Raw genomic sequence first — 21,530 nt, 5'->3', positions numbered from 1 at the left:
TCGAGTCGAGCCGGACACTCGTAGCCGCGAAAGCAGAAGAGCTAGACATCTTGACACATAACGCATTCGACCTGAATTTCCACGCAAAAGGTGGCACAGGGAAGGACAACACACTACTTTTTTGAACATGACTTCGCTCATGCCCACACTCGCTAAAAGTTACACACTTGCAGAACAATTTTCGGACTTGTAATTGATTTTGGGACCAGAGAAATTGTGTAGCAACTGTAATTTCGATGCGTACTTCGAGCCAATTCGCCAATGGAAGAACTGACTGCGAACGTGTTTGAACGATCTCCTAGCGTTCTTTTTAGCATACGGAAAGCAAGTACAGCGAAAGAGGACGTGTTGATGGACATGTGACAAAGTCGGTCGGGCAAAACAGACAACCCGCAGGGCCTGAAATAGCGACGTTGCATGGGACACACGCATCTCTCTCTCTTCATTAACCACGGTTGACAACAGTCGTATGGAACCGGGACGATCTATTCCACCTTTGGACCGCAACAGCGTTGAATTTCACTCATCGCACCAGCACGCAAACATGCTTGCGAGTTTAGAGCAGGCTAGATCATTTTTATATCTAAGTGACATTTCTCGCTAAGAATAAACATAAGCTTTAATTACTTTTACAAATAAGAATCTGGCTTGCTTCAGTCTGCTTTGCTTCCAACCGACGGACGCAATGCACGTCAGCAAATGGATGCCCATTGCCAAGGTTATCTAATTTACTGTCCACTGGTTGACGTTGACAGCGCGGGGTAATACAACAGCGAAAACATCTGTTTCCTCCACGGACAAGAAATGGACTGTAGTAGAAAAAAAAGCCAAATTGTACTCCAATGAGAACCACCTCAACACCTCAACTGGCCAAAACATAATATAAATCGCCTAGGAGCCAAAAGAAGAAAAAAAACTGACAACATCCGCCACATATGTTTGGAGGGTACGGAGAAATCGATCCCAAAACACGCATCTTTACACTGTTCCAAGGCGACTCTTTTTTTGCCCATTACGCAACCCCGCTAATGGAGTTCACAGAGAGAGAGGCTAATCCGACACATATTCTCCGCCTCTTGGACAATGTCTAAATGAACTGATGAAAAACTTGAAATTCGTGAACATCGAATCTCTAGTGGCGTTGTCGTCCTCTGAAGAATCAGCTAGTCTTCTCCTCACTCCCAAAAGGGCCACCGATTAGAGGTGCGCGTGAGTGTGTCATTCGTTTGCGGGATGATTAATGACTTCTGGCAAGTACCTGGGCTGAGACGCTGGGCACAGAAAATCCCTCCGTGTCCCCCTAATAATGGTGGCAGCAGTGCAGCACATTATAATGACTGGCAAGGTCGCTTGCCATAAATTTCTTCGCCGGCGCTGATGGTGGGTGTTTTTGGTAACAGATTTCAGTGCCCGCCGTTGCTAATGCTTAGGCCACGAATAGCACCGCTTTTATGTGCAGTTGTTGTCACAAGAACCACACTACAAATTATCCGCGCACACAAAAAACCCACACAATATCCGCTTCCTTCCGGTTGGGCTTTAGTATCGCACACGCACGTATGACGTAATTTCCACCCGATTCGCTTCGTTCAAATCGAATCGCTACAGTAAATGTGGATAGATCGCATCTAGCAACAATCGGAGAGACGTGAAAAACACTTAGCAAAAGGACAAGCAAAAGATCAATAACAAGCAATACACACACTTGCGCTTCTGGGTGGAGAGCTATTTTCTTTTCTCCGTGAAACGATGGCGAAAGTCAATAAAGGAAAGTAACTTTATCGTCTTGCTGTGGTTGGTGGTGGTAACAATCTTGTAGATCGAGAGCTTCATCCATCAATCTAGCATCGGGTAGCACCGCATGCGATGAAAATGTTCATTGAGGTAAAATTATGTTTAGCCATTGTTTTTATATGGTTCAGTTTGTTTTCTTCGTAATATACGCATGACAGGGAAGTTTTTGCACCCCGAAAAGGTGTAAACAGTTAGATGATGAAATCTAGCCACAAATAGGCAAACGATTCTTTCCAGCTTCTGTTAGACTTCCACAAGCCAGCTTTTTATCGTCTATTTGATACATTTGTCACCTCTATTGGGTATGGAAGTTTGGGTTTCTGGTCGCTTTTTTGCATCTCCTAGAAACTAGTTGTCACATCACACAAGATCGTCAACAGCGCAGAACAAGCAGCCGCTCTGGCAACCGTCAAACGATCGCCAGTAGCGCGCTGCACATTGATATTTTTGGTTTAATGAACTCTCGAATGCACGCTAGACATATGACCACAAATGCCGCCGTCACGTCGTTTTAACTGGTGTGTCGATCACTCGCTGCCATGGTGTTCAATGTGGGGCACGTCCTTGCACTCTAGTGCTTCAATCGTCTCCACTAACCGCAAACGCGTCTCCGTGTGTCTCGCTCGCAAACGGGGTGTAATATTTCCGAGCAGGCCGGGCCGGGGAAGAAAGGATGATGAAAAGTAAGAAAAATGGTCCCAAACCACCGCGCAGTACCTCGTATGATGACTGACACGTTACGATGCGGAACAGGGCGAGTTGTCGCGTGTCAGCGGATCCGGTTCGAAGGACCAAAACATGTCGGACATTTTGAGTCGCAAGAAACTAAATCTAAGGTAGTTTGATTTGTGTCTTACTGTAATTGATCGAGGTAATTATAATTACAGAGAATTTTTAAATAATAAATATGCCTTTGCCCATACACTTCTTCAGTTAGTAGACGGTCCGCTCGTTCTATCTCTCTTGCTCTCCCCATAACCGACAGTGAGGTAGGAAGCTTCGGTTCTCGATTGTCGGTTGGAAGCAACGTGAGTTCAGTTTCCGTCAGCGTTCCATACACCGCATCCGGCGGTTAGTAAACAGCACAAAAATAGAAACCACAGCTCTCCTCTGCCCTCATCTCAGTCTCTTCTTCTCTTTCACGCTCAGCACACATCGGTACAGTTCGGCAGGGACGTGAGTGAGCTAGTTGGTAGCGGGTTTCTAGAACGAAACCGAAACCAAACCCACCCCAAAAACTGATTTCTTCATCCCCATTAGCACACACGTCCGTATGTGCGTCCGGCGTGGTGTGTGCAGTGGCGCATTCTCAGGCTGCATAACGAGCGCAACGCCCAGCCAGGCCCGATGTATGCTCCCGCGAGATCCCTGACCATAGAAGCGCGCCGGTTGATGCTCGTTGGAAATGCGTTGTCTTATGTAGGACGGATAATGCGGTGGTTCACGTTGAAGCATACATTTCTTTTTCCCCCTCGGTGCAACCGCGTTTGCTTCCACTCTTTTCTCGACGAGCGTTCGCGGGTTACGCATGCGTAACGCTACACACCGCGCGGCCTGTATAGACCACGGTTGTAGTGATTCTGCTATATTTGTAACAGATTCTGGCGTACGTGTGAGTGTCTGAGCTGCTTTTTAAAAAGGGCTTGACCTATTTTTACCACGGGATATTAAATCAATCAAGCAGCCAGAGGTGGGACATCCGATTATTCGATCTTTAGGGTTAATTAATGCGTGTTGGTGAGCAGCGCGTCCGGCGTTGATATGTTGTGAAATCGAGATTCGTTTGGCCCAATTCTGTGCGTTGTAAAGCATTGTGTACTATTTCTATGACAGTTGCAACTGCAAGAGGATTGTTTGGAGCCCATTTTCATCACATCATTCATCATGCTTTCCTGTTCTTTTGCTCATTAGCGCTCTCTTAATTACATTTTATAATTGAATTGCTCAGAAAACAGCAAACACTCACACTGGCTCATCTTGCCTCGACAGATAAATAAAAAGAGGTCATCTCCACAGGGATCCTCCTTCACCCTCTTCTTGTAACGTCCAACAACACTGTTCCCTTGAAACAGACCTGTAATGGTTATCACACACAGCACAAAAAGCTCCGTTTCTCCTTCTCTCTAGTACAAAAATGAGGTGACCTAGTCTTGAAGTCCTGACGCACCTCAGTATTTGCAAACTCACACACACTTACCAACAAAAACCACACAAAAACAAAGACCGAAAACAGTACATTCATTGTTGTTGAGCCGATTGATAACCGAGTGTGGGGGCCACACAAAACCAATCGCCTGGCGGCCCCAAAAACCGAAGCCGATAAGACAACTGTGCCGCCATTTTTACACATCCCTCTCCTCCTTGTGCAACAGAGTTACTGGCGCCCTCCTTCCCGTAATGTCCCCCCATCGAGTCGGCTGGCCCAGATGAAACATTGCGGCTGCTCGGCGAGACCAAAGACAACGAGAGGGGCGAGAAGAATCCATCGAACAAGGAAAAAAAGCATCACACGATGGCTTAAAAATAAAACCAACACCACTCGATTGGAGTCTCTATCGCACGTTGACGCATCTCTCTGTCGCTGTCTGTGTATTTGTGTGTGTGCGTGGATGGGAAATTCACCCCCAAAAACATAACACAACAAACCCCGGCATTGAACAACAGAAGGGGGAAAAAAACAACAACCGAAATATTCGACATTCGGCAAACGATGATGATAATCGCACACACTAGGCCAACACTCCTCTCGTACGGTTGACCGTGAGTCGTGAAGGGGCGCCCCCGAGGGGGTGTGCGATATGATGCAGCGATAGGGGGGGAGGTTGTGGGGAGTGGGTGCACGGTGTGGCAAAATTGTTTCAAGGCCAAACACGGACCCGATGTCCTCCCTGTGCCGCGCGCGCACGCCGTTCCACTCGCTTCACGCGCGCGGAATTCTATCTGGCGCACCCGAAAGCCGTGACTCCCCCCCCACCATACATCATCCCCCTCACAGGCCGGGTGTCTCTCTCCGTTCCGGAGACCCCACGGAATCGGTCGAGCAAATGTTTATCATCGTAAAAATGCTGTTTTATTTCGTTCCTTTCCGAACACGTCTCGATCCCGCTCCCGCTGTCTATCTCTCTCTCTCGTTCGCTTTTTGCTCCATACCCATGAGGGTTGGCAATTTGAGATAGTGAGTAGAAGGAGCACACACAGACACACACACAGCAGGGCATTAGTAGTAGTAGTAGTAGTAACGCAGGGTCCTCTACATAGCGTTTTGTGCGAATTATGATCACCCCCACACGAACCCCACACCACGACGCGACCAGTACACACACCGAACTTGACCCCAAAAAACAGAAACGGGTCTCGCCGTCTGCTCTCCCCCCTTCTACCCCTCTTTCTATCAGTTCCGCCTTCCACCCCTCGCCCGTACAAGCGACAAGTGTGGTCTGTGGTAAGGATTAAAAAAACGTCGCAAAAAAAAGCAACCCACCACCCCTTCCTTGTTGCATCACTGCTGCTGTTGCTGCAGTTCCATTTTGGCCCAGCACACACTCCCGGTGATTTGTTCTCTGTATATGTGTGTGTGTATGAGTTGGTGGTGGGTATTTTTAAAACATTGTACCCAACACCCTTCCCCTCGAAAAGAACAGGGAAGCGGAATGATATTTTGTTGCACTTTTTCGGACACTGTGTGTGTGTTTTTATCGCACGCGGCTGCATTAGAAGACGACGTGCACTTTGGGGTGGAATGCGCGCGCGTGGGATGGCGCGTTTAGTGACGTGAGGAGCGGGAGGGGGGGGGGGGGGTTGGATGGTTGTAGAAACTGCGGCGAATAGATAAAACAACAACGCAAACTCTGAGGCGCACATGTGCCGCGGTGCGGTGGCGAGCAAAGTTCGACGAACCTTTTTTTCTCCCCCCCATCCCCAGTTGTGGTGCGCGGTGCGGTATAGGGAATCAGCGATTTGCATCCCTCCGGGAGCGAGATGTGTGCGTGTGTGTGTGTGTGTGTGTGTGTGGCAGTTTCAAGAGATGCCCGTTGACTTTCATTTTTAAATGCGCAGTTAGGCTGAAGAGCTTCGGGGTTTAAGTCAAGTTTTAAAAATGGCATAACAAATAATCTTTTCCGATTGCTTAAGGAGCAGAGAATTTCACAAAAATCGAGCCAAAGTTTTAGTCCTTCGAACCGGAATTCAAAATGGCTTCAAAATGGCTCATAGTTTGAGCAGAACACATGATCGTGTTAGTAGCATTTAATTTGCACAAAACAACTGCTTTCGGTCCTTCGAACCGGATTGTTTTGGTCCTTCGAACCGGAGAATCGTACTCACATTTCAGAAACCAGTTAGAATGGTCTACTTTTTCAAGCACATGCATCACACCTTCTAGTAAAAGGTCAAGAAACTACCAACTACCCACGATGCACTAGAGAAGATCATGACCAAAAAAAATAACAAACCCACACCAACTTGAGCACGCGGCTTGGGCATTGAACTTTATCACCCTGCTGGTCGTCTGCTCGCTGCCAAGATGACCAAATATACCTGCCCGGTTTGTTTCGGCTGCTCTGCGCGCCTCTACCCTCATTGCATGTGTATTAGTTTTTATTTTACCACGATGCGTCACCCTTGCTGAGATAGATGTAGAGAAGCAAACAGAGATAGAGAGGCACACAACAACAACAACAGCAAAAAACACAACAGCGCGCAAATTTGGCCACACGCCAAATGATGCAATCGTGTGCAATTTGCCGGCATCAAACGCACCACCAGCAGCAGCAGCACCGGTATTTGATGAGCGGAATTTTTAACAAGCCCGGGTGGGTGGAAGCCCCCGAAAACAGAGGAGCCGTGGTGTCAGTACACGGGGCAGTAAATTAAGGGCGGCCGGGCAGGACCTTCGCGCTGACAAAAACCTTGACACACAAAACGGCAAAGAAGGGGGTGCAAAATGGATGATGGGGGGATGGTTTGCGCGTAAACAAGCGTACAAAAACCGATGCAATTTCACTCCTTTCTTGTGGAGCTCTGTTTTTGAGGGGCTTTGATTAGTTTGTGTCAATGAACAGTTTATGTTTTTATATCAAGAGACTCTTGGCGATGGTTTGGAGTTCCGCTCTAATAAAGTCCCAAGTGTTAGACTATAACAAAGTGTGTTTTTGTGATGGTTTTTTCTTTATCAGCGTGCCCAAAGCGACACCTCGGAAGCGCGGTTCGATCCGCTGGCTGGCGCTGGTGGGTGGTGGTGGGTGCAGTGGTATGGCACTCCCACCCATTGGCAATTTGTTACAGCGCCACGCCGCGCGCGTTTTATGCCGATGCCCTTGAAAAATGCGAACAAAAACAAACCTGTTATTACTACCGTGCCTGTGTGTGTGTGTGTGTGCGTTGATTATAGCAACAACCAACAACTACGGGAAATGGGTAGCGTGAACTAGGCGAACGCACACATATATACAGCAAGACAGGCCACCTGATAATGGATTACCAGCGGCAAAAAGTAACACACATTTACCGGCGGCCAATGGAATGTTGGTGACGTTTGGCAAAGGGAAGGAAATAAAAATTACTCATGGTCAGTAGGAGGAAATAAAGTGTCATTGTTTTGTTACAATTTATGAAGCTTTAAATGTTGAAAATAAAAGCGACCAAAAGTCGCTTGTTTCAAGCAGCGCTTGGGCAGGAACATCACTTTCACTATCTAGTCCTTCTGCATAATGCCCGTAGCTAACAGTGTTGCGTCTTACATCCCCTCTTCCTTGACCTATAAATGCACCCAAACGGCAATATCGGCACCGTTGGGAGTCTTTTCCCACCGCAAAGACTTGAATATACCAACAGCACACAAAAAAAGCACCAACATGCAACCGAATGAGGGTAATCATTTAATCAAATTCCCTCAAAGCTAACCTCATTTCAGATGCGCCCTACCACAGGGTCGGTCCTGTGTGTGTGTGTGTGTGTGCAGCACACAATAGAGTAATGACAATAGGGCGACACGCAGCGGGCGACCCAGCTAGATCCGGTGTGGGATTATGGCGCCTCAGGAAGCCGCACCGCAACCGTTGGAGATGCAATGACGCTTTATCAAATTGATTGATAAGTTCGACGAACGGCCAGAGGCTCGCGGTGGTGGAGGGAATTTAAACGTCGTGGTATCATTGCGCCTGACACCTCCTACTCCCACGGCGGATTGGGTGAAATTGGGGCCTCATATAAATAACAACCTTCCGGGAGAGCTGATGGGCGAACGGTTAGCATAGCAATGGCGCTAATAAAACATCTCATAAGGATTCGCAGCTTCCGGCAGTTTGGTGGCAGGTTTTATTTCACGTACTTAGAAAACAAACAAACCCACTCCCACTGGCCTCGAAAAACTAAGTGAATAGAAGAAGGCACGAAACAGAGAGAGAGAAAAAAGCACCCCAAAACAAACCTCTTCTGGCCAGTGTCGATTGACCTTAAGTAGGGAATACACTTAGAAGAAAAAACGAAACATTCCACCGCACGTTATCGGGGTACGTTTACTTAATCGGCCTTCCCAAACACACCACGACAGCGAAGGCAGCACTACTAATGAACCTTGAAAGGCCGCCCTGCTTCAATCACAGCAAGTGAGGCGCATCGCTAAGCTTCGCTGTCCGAGCGCGCGAGAGAGACAGAGCAGTTTTGGGACACACCGGGGAGCGATGATAGTGTGACGGACAATTTCTTAGAATCTTCTCGAAGAATAACTACTAGCTTCTACTTCGGTGCCCAAACCCTGAATCAATTATCACGCCACCACAACTTCCTGCAGGCATTACGAGCTAAGGAATCGATTCCGAAATTCGCTTCTCTGCCGAGTGCATAGCCCCCAGGGAGGAAAACAAGGGTTGTTCATTGTCAAAGTGCAGTGACGCACACACGTTCTGTTTTACATCACACCACACCACTGAGCGAAAAAGAAATCTCTGCCTGACGTTGCCTGACCCTGAAAAATATGTCTCAATGAAGCATGGAGCGCCGCCACACTCCGAACTTCGATAGCAGGGGCAGCAACTGTGTATGGTTTCTGTGTTTTGATAATCATTTGCGTGAGTGGGAGCAGGGAAAGGGAACACACATCATGTGTAATCGGGTTGCCTAGGAAGGGGCGACACGCACACACACACTCCTACATGCACAGATTGTGAATAACACAAAACTCGCCCGTCTATGTTTAAGTGCGAATTGACTCTGACTTTGCTATGACGGCTGACCTAGAAAACAGGCGTTGATAATCGCGCGCAAGTGTCGGTTTCACACACTGGCGGCGCATGACATCCACACCACCGTGGCTACGCAATGCGTGTGAGTGAACTGGGCCGTTCAGGGTGGACAGATTAGAATACAAACACAACTCCCTCTCCATTAGAGTGTCGTATCAAAACACCAACAAACACACATACAGAAGCTCTGGACCGCATACCAGTTGGAATGGGTATGTTTTTGATGCCAGGCAACATATGACCAAACGTCCCAAAAAAAAAAAACGAAGCGAGTCACTGAGATGATGTTCTTTGCACGGTTCCAAATTGAGGTCAAGAGCAGATTCGTCAACTAGCGAACCGGCTACTACTGTGTCGCCTGGTCCACACTGTTGGGAACATAATTTACGATCAATTTATAGCCCACTTCCAAACGCCGTCGAGAGTACGACTAACTTCGAAGAAAACCAGGGAAGATATATTTATGGGAAGACTCACAAACTTGAAGCCAACAAGCAAGCATATTGACTTCAGAAAATGTACCTGACGAGGAAAGAGCACCTTACCGACGAAGTTGAAATGTCACTGTACACACTTCAGAGTGTCTTGAAGCAATGTGCCAAACAGAGAGGAGATGCAGTGAAAGAGACAGTGAGAGAGTGTAACTTATTGGCGGCAATAAAAGTTGACACCAATGTTAGTCGATGCTACCGAGAGCACGAGATTCGTTGGCGTCTAATTGATATCCACAAAGCACTTCAAGAGATGTCACATCTAGACCTCCTTAGAACACGAACATCTCTATGCCTCAAACATTTTCTCATAAACGCATTAAAATATGAGCATCTATTACAACATGACATGACGCTTTAGCGTGCTGCCTCCACCAGCTGTTGTTTTATCGGAAAGATCCGGCGAGGAAGGTTGCCCACGTTGCACACCGACACCGGGATGCTTCATCATAGCTCCATTTGGATGGACACGAATGACGTGCTGCCTCTGCCTACACATGATGTGACGACAATCGTTCGTCGTAACAACATAAAAACCTTTGCCTCGCACACAACCGCCTCCCCGAGCGAATCTAGGTCAATGAAAGTAAGAATCGTCGAGAAGGTGCAACAGCGGTGCCAGTGGAATTCCCCAGCGCACGCAAACGGATGTACGGATCACTTCAAGATCTTCGTACCTGCGACTGAGAGATGCCTAAAGGACCTGGTTTCCGATGATGAATCTCTCATTCAAGGATGCGAAATTTGCCCCTAAAAAATCCCAACAATGATTCACGGTGGCCGACAACTTACCTGACGAAATCGAGTTCACCGACTCGCTGCGCGGCGTGTTCATGATCGTGTTCTGTATGATCGAGGGCAGTGGCGGGATGATCGTCTGCGAGTGGTTCATACCGTTGATCAGATTGCCCACGAACTGATGTATCTGGTTGGTGCTGGCCTGGTTGGCCCCGTTCGGGCCGACCGAGCCGGGCCCGAGGCCAATGCCGTTCATCATGCCGTTCAGATTGTTGCCACCGTTCATGATGCCGTTCATGAGCAGCTGGTTGGCGGCGACCGCTCCACAGCCACCACCGCCGAGATTGTTGTTCCCGTTCGACAGGACGCTGTGGCCGTTATACGCATTCTCGTCGTAGGCGCCCCACAGCTCCAGATCGTTGTACTCTGGCGAGCCGAGCGACGTCGGAGACATCGTCATGTTTGGGGACATGACGAGCGCGGCCGACGAGGACGTCACTTCCGAGCTGCTCTCGTCCAGCATGCGCAGGGCGGTGAAGCCGCCATTGTTGGACCACCTTCTTTTCATCATCTTGCGGGCCTGTTTTGTTGGTGAGAGTTGCTTACCCCTTTAGAATCCTTCTTAGGCTCTCTTCTTATCTACACTGAGGTTACACGTTTTGCAAGAATCGCGGCGTTCCTTGTTTTTCGATTGGATCCCGTATCCTGCAGGATCTCGAAATTCTTCTGGAGCCGTATTCTGGAGGTACTCCAATAACGGGGGAGAGGAGAGGTTTATTGTTTGTACCGTTGGTTAACGCTGTATATTGAGGTCGAGACGTTGAGGTTGAGTAGCGAGAAGGTGTTCTACGCTTCTTCTAGCAAAGATGCCGCCCAGAAACCCTCCCGCTGCAATGCAAAGGCCAAACAGTCGAACCAGGTCGTTGTCTTCACTTGTACACTTGTCTTCAGAATGCTCTCTCCCGACACTTCACTTTATATTACAAGAATCTCCTTGGATATCACTACTTCTGATTATATTTCACACTCTTCCAAGCCTTTTTATTCCAGAGATGTATTTTCACTTTGTTTAATAGACTCTTCGCTCGTTTGGCTCCACTACTGCTGAAATAGATCCCAGAGCCTACTACGCAGTAGGAAAATAATTTACACACACATACACGCACGTTTGCCACGAATCACTTAACTTCGGTCGACACAGCAGGCGATGGCCATGTTCTCTGGAGCTGCTCTGGGAAGCGTTGGATCACCGCACGAAACGGACGGCGTCACAGATTGCACCGTGCTGGCGTTCCGGACCACCTGGAGGCAGCTGTACCGTATGATTCTGATTGGTTGGCTGTACAACTACTGCTGCTGCTGATGATGCTGAATAATAACTGCACTTCCCGAACTGTTTCATGCTGTCCCTTCCGGACACGCTGATGTTGCACGGAACGGGACACGCACTCCCGATATTCACAACCGCATACAGGATCGTTTGTTGCGCGTTTTGGGTTTCTTCCCGTTTAAACTTTACAGCACTGGAAGTTTGTTTTTGTTAATCTCTGTTGGTTTTAAAATGCACATTGCCAATGCGGCCACCGAAGAAAAAGAATATTTTAAGGAATGGTTAGTTAAAGCAGTGCGTTCAATGACCCTGGGATACCGTTGCCTTGCACCCAACCCCCCAAACTGCCTGATGTGTTTCTGAAACCTTCGTTGGTATGTTAAGAATTGACATTAAGATCTTTAGACTTTTTCGAGACTACCGATAGAAATCAACCAAGTTTCAAATCATCCCTGACAACCGTGTCTTACGACCCTGCATGCCCTCCTGCTTAGTAGGTTGCCGGGGCTGGGCAACATTGTAAAAGCCTGGCCACGTCCAAGAATGTCACTTAGGCTTTGTGCCCTTTTTGTCTCGCTCCCGTCCCGTCAATACCCGGAGTTAGTCGTCTCAATCAACCAAGAACCTTCCGGACCGGGAACCGGTCTTGGGACGACGGTTTGCGCTAAGAGCGACCAGGTATTCTATAATTTGCCTGGAACGAATGCCCGGTTGAATAAGAACAACCTGTACAAGTGGACACCGGGGCCGCACGGAGCTTGAACACATTTCGGACGTCACTGGCAAACGCAACGCAACCTCAGGTGCTGCATAGGTGAGTGTGTGTGTGTGTGTGCTGGAATTTCCCTTCACTTTTCTGATACAAAAGCGACAGGATATTTTTGTTCCCTCCGCTTTCGTGCCATGATTCGTGAAACAACCGCCGCGCGGAGATTCCGGTCTCTCCTTCGGGCAGGGAGCGGCAACGCTTCGGCTGCTTTCAGTGCAAAGTGTTTCCATTTTTTGCTGCTGCCTGTGCCTGTTTGTATCGTTCATTATCCTGATTGTTGCCTTTTTTTCGCATTTGGCATTTGGTATTTGCTCTACCTTTGCTTGTTTGCTTCTTCCCCCGTGTATGAAATTCAGCACAGCACAGAGAGGACCTTAGAGACTCTGGACCGAATTGCCAGAAGATAATATCGGCCGACAAAAACAACACAAAAAAACACCGATACCTGTTGCGAAGGTATGTACCTGTTGCTTCCGATTGGTCCAGAAGTCACACCGCGAGAGCGCGCTACACCGAAACGTGTGTGCAAGAATGTAAATGTTTTGCGGTTCCAGTTTCGACTCAATCCGACGGTTCGTGAAAGCGCTCGCCTTGCCCGCCGAGGGCAGCAAGCACACAATCTTCGATCTAATTTCGGACGATCGGTGACTTTGCTCTGCGTAATCACCGCCACCGCCCGCCCTGCTGGACGTGAAGACAATCGCCTTGTGTGCCCTTCGGTTGGGCGAAGCGAAACAAAAACGGGAATAAAGTTTCCCCGTCCCCCGTGGGATGTCAGCCGCGGGCCCTGAACGATTCTTATCAGAGTCGACCGTTTACAAAAGCCCCCGGAGCGAAACTAGGCCAACCGGTGAATTGATAAGCGATAAGAGATACTAGCGCGCAGGAGAACATGTGCGGTGGCGGGGACAACAAAAAAAAAACAGTATCAGTTTGGGAAGAGACGGGAGAAGTCAGGAGAGAAGTTAGGGGAAGTCGGGCACCTCCAACTCTTAGGTTCAACCAAACTAGTTCCAACAAAGTAACAAAGATGCCTACGGTTAGGCCCTGATGGCGATGGCATGCTCAGGGCTGGAGTTACACTAGCAAGTATTTCCCAAGGGTTTGAAGAGATTGCAAGATAGTGCCTTTAATCCTTGTCGGTTCGTTAATCATCTGTACGCAAAACACGAACCGAGGCTGAGGTTATCGTAACCTCATTAGGGAGGGCTGCATGTAGAAATCCGGGATCACAAGTATAATAACCTATATTCCAGATGGTTTCGAGTAAATGAACAACAGATCTTGATCGTGTTTATAATCATTTATATTATATTGATCAGAATCTACAGAATTTGACGACACATGAGCTCCACAAGTGTACAAACGAATGGTACGAAACGGTTCATCAATATTCCAATGTAAGACCTAAGGAACGTAGAAAGCGAGCGTTCTGTTGCACTTCTCTGTCCCCTCCGTCAACTGTATGCTCCGACGGTATCGACAAAGTAAAGTGTCTTTTCCGTGTTTGTACAGTGATTTCGTCGTCACCACCATTAGGCGTCATCAAAGGCAGTGGAAAAGATGCATCGATTACTGATAGCGCAATGACACGGGAATCTAGCATGCACCTCCAGTGTGTCGAGCACGTTCCCATCGATGTTCAGTTCCCGCAGCAATCATAATAAAGCGTTGCACCAGCGTTCCTCGTAAGTTCTCCAAACATGTGGAGCAGTTCCGTTCAATTCACCGCATTCGGGCAGATACCGATTTATTAAAATGAACTGCGCCTTTTGCGTAAAACCCATTCCATTCCAACTGCACAGGTTTGTCTGGACAACTGTCCCCACTGCTGTGGGGTCAAATGGATAGTTGTTGTTTGCTCCGTTTCCCCGTACACATGTGAGCTTCACACTAACACCCCACCGGGCAAGCGAAATTGGAGTCTTCCGATGGAATCTTAACCACGATAGCACGATGGTCAACTATAGAACAGAAGACACAGAGAGAGAGAAAGTGAAACAAGCTCTCCCCGCTCCGACCAAAGCGGCATAAGTGCAATGGCGATCGGAGATACTGGGGCGAGATGCATACGGACGGCGTCTTGGGACGGCGCACTGCTGCAACCGCTGCCGTTCATCAAGGTTGCGCCCGAAAGCGAAAAGGCGCGTTCAAATATCCCACAGAACGCGTCCCCGCCCGTCGTCGTGTGAAGGAACGCGTTCAGGGACAAATATCTGGAGGCAACGGCGATGACGACGATATTTGTTTCCACTGGTAAATTGTGCCGAACCTCCTCTGACACGCGGCGTTTGTATCTGAGAAATGGAATCTGTACTTAACATTCCACAGTGACTATCAAACTTGAGGGTATTATATGAGGGATGACCGGAAGCATCGAACATTACAATCTAATTATCCGTAATTTTGGAAACCGAATATCTCAGATAAGAATTCTATGGTAAGTTACAATGTCCATTAAGTTCCAAAGTTATGTACATTGGAGAGTGATCTTCTTTCTTCTTAGCGACTTTTGAAGCAAGAGATCAGAGCTTCCCGAAAACATCGAGAACATCGACACAGTGTACGGCTTCCCTTGGACCGCTTGCACCCCAAGCGCAGATGTCTCAATCAGTCGTCTAGGTTGAAAATAAAACAGTTGAATGAATTCGCAAGCCTCCCCAATTGAAGGCGATTCGTGGCTGCCAAATTGGATAACGACCGGTATATGTTTAGAAGGGAGAGCAATAAATAAATCGACATCTCACTGCGACGGACGCCGTAGTCTCGCGTAGCCTTAGGCTTCAACTATCCTTTGGGGGAGTCGTCGAGCAAGTGCATCTCTTTGTCCAATAGCTCTGTGGACATGTTCCGAGTTGCAAATAATCCCTGGAGAACATCCCCGTTATATGTTATAGTGTTGTTATAATCATTTTCTTTATTTCGCTTCCCACTCTGGAAGAGACTGCAGATATATCAACCTCAGCGGACGGATGAAATACGATCAATGCTCAAGTGTATGCCATAAATGTGTCCAACAGGAGGCGCACGGTGTCATAAAAGCTTCACATTCAAATCACCAATCCCGGAGATGTAGCAAATAGTGTAATAAATAGCAAACGATCGATCGATCGCGATGGTTTGCAAGGCTCAAAAGCACACGACACGCTAACGAACCAACCAACACCTTCCCGGGCGCGTTAACCAGAGGGTCAAATTTCTACGAAGAATTCCAACCTCTGGAGGTGCTATAAACCTAACCAACAACAGCTCTATAAACAAAACAAAAACCCGGCTCCAGGTGGTTCGTTCCCTCTATCATCGCCCGTCCGGTGGGAACGGTGCTCACCTCACCTGGATAAGTCGGTGAACTTTCCGAGGACGTCACTCGAACCGTGAAGGACACGTGGGATCGGATCGCACCGATGGTCCTCACTCAGCCCTTGCAGTAGGTATGCACGCTGTGGTGGGCATCAGCGACAGCCACCAAGTTCATGGTCATCATAAATTGCGCTACTTATGCTGCGCGCACTGCTCCGACACGGTCAAACCAGAACCAGCATAAAACCTCCAGTTGCCTCCCCGCAATTGGAAGGCCAGCCCGCACCACCACCACCCTCTGGACAGGAGACACCGGTGGTGCAGAGAACGTACAACCCTCGTCCCCCTCCAACAGATAAACACGCAACAAGCGCTGCCAATGTCCGACCGTTGAACTTTCGTGCAGAATTCCATTACACCGCTGCCTAGAAAACGGTTCCCGAGCGCGTTTGCAATGGATATTGTTTTGTTTCCCTTTTCCGAAACGACTCCCCTGTACCTTCCCTAACCTTTGCGTGTGTGTGCAGTGGGGAGAAGGGCAGAAGTTCTCTGTAAAGTACACCCGACACTCCCGGGTTCTTGTTTGCACCGCGTTTGCAGCCCCGTTTGCACAAAAGTGCATCACCTTGCCACATACAAGGGGAGAGAGCGCGCGCCGGGAGGTGGTGGGTCGTAGCGTTATAAATTAACGCTAGAAACGCAAACTACTATGACACAGCGATCGGACGGGGGAGAAAAAGCCGCAAAAGCGGGTTTCATTTTTCAGACATTCGTCACCTGCGTTTGCCTGCCGCTCGGGGCGTGAAGGCGTGAAAGTGCAAAAAACTCTGCGGGTGTTTGAATATTCGATGAAGTGCTGCTCCTAGGGTTGCTCCAAAGACTGACTGCGGTTGCCCTTTGCGCCTCAGAGGACGCGGTCGTGAGGGTTGTTTGTGTGTGTTCCACTTGTTGAACTGCACAGGGAGGTGTGGACTACCACGTTTTGCTCTGTGTTGTGCCCGCAGTTTTTTTAGACTCCCTATCCTTTCTAACCCTCGATTGTCGATTGTAGAGTCAGCGTTGACTAATCACGCGCCCTCCTCTTTTGAAGAGTGAGACAGTTTAGATCAGGGCCCAGGGTCATATGGGGACTCACCGCAGAGCCAACCTTGCAGACACTCAAAAGGGGGTAAAGGAACACGGTTACGTGACTGTTTTGCGATCACCCGCACCCGTACCCAACAACGGTTATCGCACGTTTCACCGATGTCTAAACTCGATCTGATCTTTTACAGCAAAACGGGCCGATGACTACAAAGCCGAGGAATGTATCGAAACGATTGACTGTGTCCAAGACCGTGAAAACCGTTCTATTATTCCACTACTTTAATTCTTACCGTTCTAACCTGCGTTTTTGTGTCCTGGGCGGTTGAGGTTGAAAATTTACATACAAATTTTGAGCCTCAATAAAATATGATAATCAACCACACACTCGCCCCGCAGCAGCAGCATCCAACAGGTTCATTGGCTTCTCCGGCAGGCGCAGAACCCATCACTCAAACCCGCAAACAAAAGCCGCCAATAAAATCGCCGCACTACTTGCCAAAGGCTCTGCTCCTCTCATCGATAAGCGACTTAGGCGCTGCCGAATGGCTAGGGATGGTGTTTCCTTCCAGAAAATTATGATTGGTGGTACGAGCACTACAGTATTATGCAAAAATTCGCTGCCACTTTAAATCAGTGACGCGCACACACAATGGAGAAGAGGGCATCCTCCTATTCTCTTTCGGCTCATTTCTGTAATTATGGCTAGCATGTTGCTGATCATCTTAAGCATGCGCCGTTTTGGTCTATTCTTTCTTGTGTTAAAAACCTCCCCAAAGTCACTGTTTTTTTGGGGCGAAGAACTCTCGGGCCACATAAAAACAAAGCTCCACACACGCAGGTGGTGGGCATAGAACTGCGAGGGGCATTTGTTGGAGCGGATGAGCCGAAAGGAGTCAAACGAAACGGATGCTATAAAATTTATGAAAATGTTTGTTTTCTTAGACAGGCAGCAGCAGCAACAGCGGGCAGTCAAGGACGGTGACTTTCTGATCAGTGTTTTGCTGGAATCCAATGACATGGAGTAGATGCAATCTTTAGCACAAAAATGCGCTTGAAGCTATATGTTTTCTGCTTAGAATCGTACGGATAACGCTTTATTTATGGTGCACTACTGCTTTATCCGTCCTTGATCGTGGCGGTGTGCTGTGCTCCTCTCGCCCGCGAGGGCAATGTTTTGCATTTTCTCACGACCACACTCGACTCACCAATCTTTGGCTAATCTTAAAAATTTACGCCAAAAAAAAAGAACATTCAGCATCCAATAATAAAACCCTCGTCCCTTCTTCCCTCTCTCGAGTCACCTTCCTTTCCATCGTACAGTAACGCGTGTGGAGCGCGATCACGTTGTTATGATTTTAGACCCTTCTTTCCCCGTTCTCGCCGTTACGAAAGAAATCGAAACTGCTTCATCCGAAACACACACACCCAACCGTGGATGGATATCTCTCGCGCGCTGGAGATGGACCCGAGAGTTTTTTTATGCGAGGTTGTGATGCTTTTAGGTTTCAAAGGTTTTTTTTTGTTTGCTTCAAACTGGTCGCGAAGCTGTTTGCTGGTGGCTATAGCATGTTCACGCTAGCCTAGCCGCGGCCGTATCACAACGCCGCTGTGTGTGAAGGCAGCTCCAAAGAAACCGGTTTTCCCCTCCGCATATTCGTAGCATTTTCTTACGCACAAGTGCCACACACCCTATACGTGTATCCGAGCGCGCGCACACACCACACCGGGCGCACTCCGCACAGAGACCTATCTAGAATGGTTGCGTGTAATCTTGCTCGTTAGGAAAGAGACGGAAGGTCAACAAATCAACAGAAAGAGCGAGAGAGCTGCGAAAACAATCTCAACATACAATTAAACCCAACCCAACGCGGCCCCGTACGACCCAGGCGCACAGGCGACGAACCCCCTGAGGACGAACTGGAACGAAGCGAGCTGAAGACTCGGTCGTTTCGCTCGGAGGCTTCATCAAAACGAAGGAGAGGGGGCTTTTGTGCTTCGTCCTGTGACCGATCGCTCTCACGTGGTTGGGGGAATTTGAATCCTTGGCATATTTTAAAAAGAAAGAATGAAAAAATAAACGCAAGTCCCAACACCAGGAACACAAATCCTCCTTCATTCTTCATTATGTCGTGTGCTGTAAGATTCTACCTGGTTTGCAAAAGCCAGTCTACCCTTCTCTGTCACGCGTTCACGCACGCAGGTGAGCTCAACATTACGCATAACGCGTAAACCGGAACAGTGTGGATGTACGCACACATATACAGTTTTCGGTTCTAGCCGTGTGTTTACACGCTTCTAAACATCTCTTGAAGGTTGAATGTTTCCATTCCAACATTTACCAGGCGTGGTTGTATTGGTAGCGGTAAACATTTCGTAATAGACACAAATGCACAACATACAAACACACACACACGCACAAACAAGAAGATTTTTTTTTGTGGTGGTTGTGCGTGAGGAAAGATTTTTCCCAAAATTATGAAATAAAATGTCAGCGCGGTCCAGTGAGGTGAGGATAAAAACAAAAGATTCAAGTTTTTGGGCCGCAAGAGACGAACCTTCCCCTCCTACAACTACGTCTGCAAAAAGGTATAATTAGGTAACATTGCTATCAAAAAGAGGTGGAATCTTCTTCCTTTATAAACGGAAGACATTGTCAGCTCAGCTCTAAAGCAGGAATAGAATCAATTCTAGCTTTACGATGGGAAAACGGAAAAACCCCATCCTACACACCGCAGCACCGTGCGCTTGGTGGTGTTTTGTTATTATGTGTGTCTCCTTCTTCTTTCTCTTCACCTTCGTTGTTCAATCGTGATGAGCTGCGCTTCATGCTCATGTTCATTTTTATGCGCCTCTTGACTTGCTTTCGGGATTTCTGTGCCCTGTGCGCTTAGAATCGCTCATCCATCCATCCATCCATCCATTCCACACCGTGTTATGTTTTAATCTTCATTCCCTATTGCTGTGCACTGTTTCCGTGTTCATTGAGTGTTGTTGTGTGCGTTTTTTTTGTGGTGTGTGGTATTACGATGCGTTTTCCTGGAAATTTTATATCATTAGTGATGCAGAAGAGCGAGCAAGAAGAGCAAAGCATGCTCAAAAAAAATGAAAAACACAGATTGAGAAGCGAAGACAAAAAAAACCGCGCCGCTCTGTGTGTGCTTTTACGGAAGAGAAGGAAATGAGTTGGAGAATAGGAAGGATGGGCAATGAAGCGGAGGCTCTGCCCATTTTATGTGTGTAGAATCGATTAAAAGAAGGCAATCGTGGGGGTTTTTTTCAGTTTTCTTCAACGCAAGCGGGCGGCCTTAGGTTCGTACTTAGATTGGATTGTTGCGCCTTTTTGGGGTGATAGAAATTGATTTTTTCGCTCAAGGTGAAGGTGAAAAAATCACTATTTTAAAGTAGAACGAATTCTTTCCCCTATCGGGGAGAGAGAGAACGTTCACAAGCGAACAGATACCAAGCCCCAGTTTTATGCCTTTGTTTGCCACAGTCGTTTGGTTTGAAATTAGCAAATGAAGCAGTGGTCGAACAACACTCCACAGCGATTTGTAAAGCAATAAACCAACAGTTCAGTGTGTAGCTGTGCCCGATGACAAGGGCCGTAAAGTAAGGCTGGTGGTGCCGTCTCTATAAAACATGTAAATCACAACAACTACCACACTCTGATGAATGTGTCCAATCCACACACAGCTCAAAGCATCAAAGACGGGCATAAAATTAGAAAACTCTAAACCGTCAAACCAAATAACGCTTTATGACATCTTGTCGCATTTTTTGGTTTTTTTTTGCTGCCCGCGAATCGATTTTGCAACAGGTCCGTGTGGCAGCGTGTGACTGACATTGGAGCTCTTACACGCAATAATTTATGATACCCTGCTAGAACGTTCATCAAAAACGTGTGGTGTGAGTTCATTTAAATATGTTTCAATTTTTAACCGCCTCGAGACACCTTCTGCTTTTCGCACGCTTCTCACGCGTTACGTTGCTCCTCGCGCGCGCCGAGTGTCATCCGCAGTTGACCTTAGCTTTTGGCGACAGTTTTGGTGGTGGCAATGGCGTGTGTGAATGGGGCGTACCATGACATTGATTTCGAAACTGGCGCGGCAAAAACAACACACCAGGCCAAACTTCTAAACTTGACCGCAAATGCCGGTGCCATAGACGGGCGGCGGGGGTAACGTTCGAAACCGAAAACCAACACCACCACCGTGTGACATGGTTCAATTTCGCTTGGTCAATGTTGTGTGCGAGTTTTCTGTTTGGGGAGGGGAGGGGGGGTGTGGGTAGATTAAAGAATAATTTTAAATATTGTATCCAAACTAATCAGACCCATCAGACATTCTGCCAAGCGTCCGCAAGCATCCGCAATTTGCGTTACAAGTTCAATCAAAACACACTTTGCGAAGAAACACCAATGCCCTACATTGCCTGCCTGTGTCGTCATAGCATCTTTATGCTCGCTTTTAAGCTAATTCATCTCCAACGATACATCCAACACACACACGCACGCAACACAATTCGATTGTGTGGGCTTTCGCCAATACAAATTTGCGCTACTTGAGTGGTTTCATCGTTCAGAGAGAGAGAGAGAGCAAGCTGACTCTCTGCCGGGGTGTGGTGGAGGAAAATGCGTCGCCAGGCGCCACCCGGTTTGTTTATCTTGCGGGAAATTGTTATGATACGGCCGGGAAAAGTGAAAGAAAAACGCCCAACAACTACTGTCGGTCGCAACAGTGGGCGCCATTTTTTGGAGTGATTTCTCTTAACAGCAAGAGGGA

At 47.9% G+C, this 21,530-nt stretch overlaps 2 protein-coding genes across 4 annotated transcripts in view; both read right to left on the bottom strand.

Annotated features, from left to right (window-relative positions):
- The window catches only part of LOC1280477 (ecdysone receptor), a 55,628-nt gene extending 44,648 nt beyond the window's left edge, over positions 1-10,980 (bottom strand). The window contains exon 1 of the mRNA XM_061661056.1: positions 10,319-10,980. Within this exon, the coding sequence (XP_061517040.1) occupies positions 10,319-10,835 (517 nt within the window). The 5' untranslated portion in view covers positions 10,836-10,980. The remainder of the gene's footprint in view (positions 1-10,318) is intronic.
- A 146-nt stretch (positions 10,981-11,126) lies between these two features.
- LOC4577789 (ecdysone receptor) overlaps positions 11,127-21,530 on the bottom strand; it is a 131,650-nt gene continuing 121,246 nt past the window's right edge. For all 3 annotated transcript variants that reach the window (XR_009766493.1, XR_009766492.1, XM_061661084.1), the window contains one exon: positions 11,127-11,811. Coding sequence is in view for 1 of the 3 variants with exons in the window: in XM_061661084.1 (XP_061517068.1) it covers positions 11,780-11,811 (32 nt within the window). In the remaining 2 variants the exon portion in view is untranslated. The remainder of the gene's footprint in view (positions 11,812-21,530) is intronic.

Source organism: Anopheles gambiae, chromosome 3 (genome assembly GCF_943734735.2).
Source record: "Anopheles gambiae chromosome 3, idAnoGambNW_F1_1, whole genome shotgun sequence".
NCBI classification, from domain to species: domain Eukaryota; kingdom Metazoa; phylum Arthropoda; class Insecta; order Diptera; family Culicidae; genus Anopheles; species Anopheles gambiae.
The sequence above is the reverse complement of the archived record's forward strand: the minus strand, read 5'-3'. Positions and strand labels throughout refer to the sequence as shown.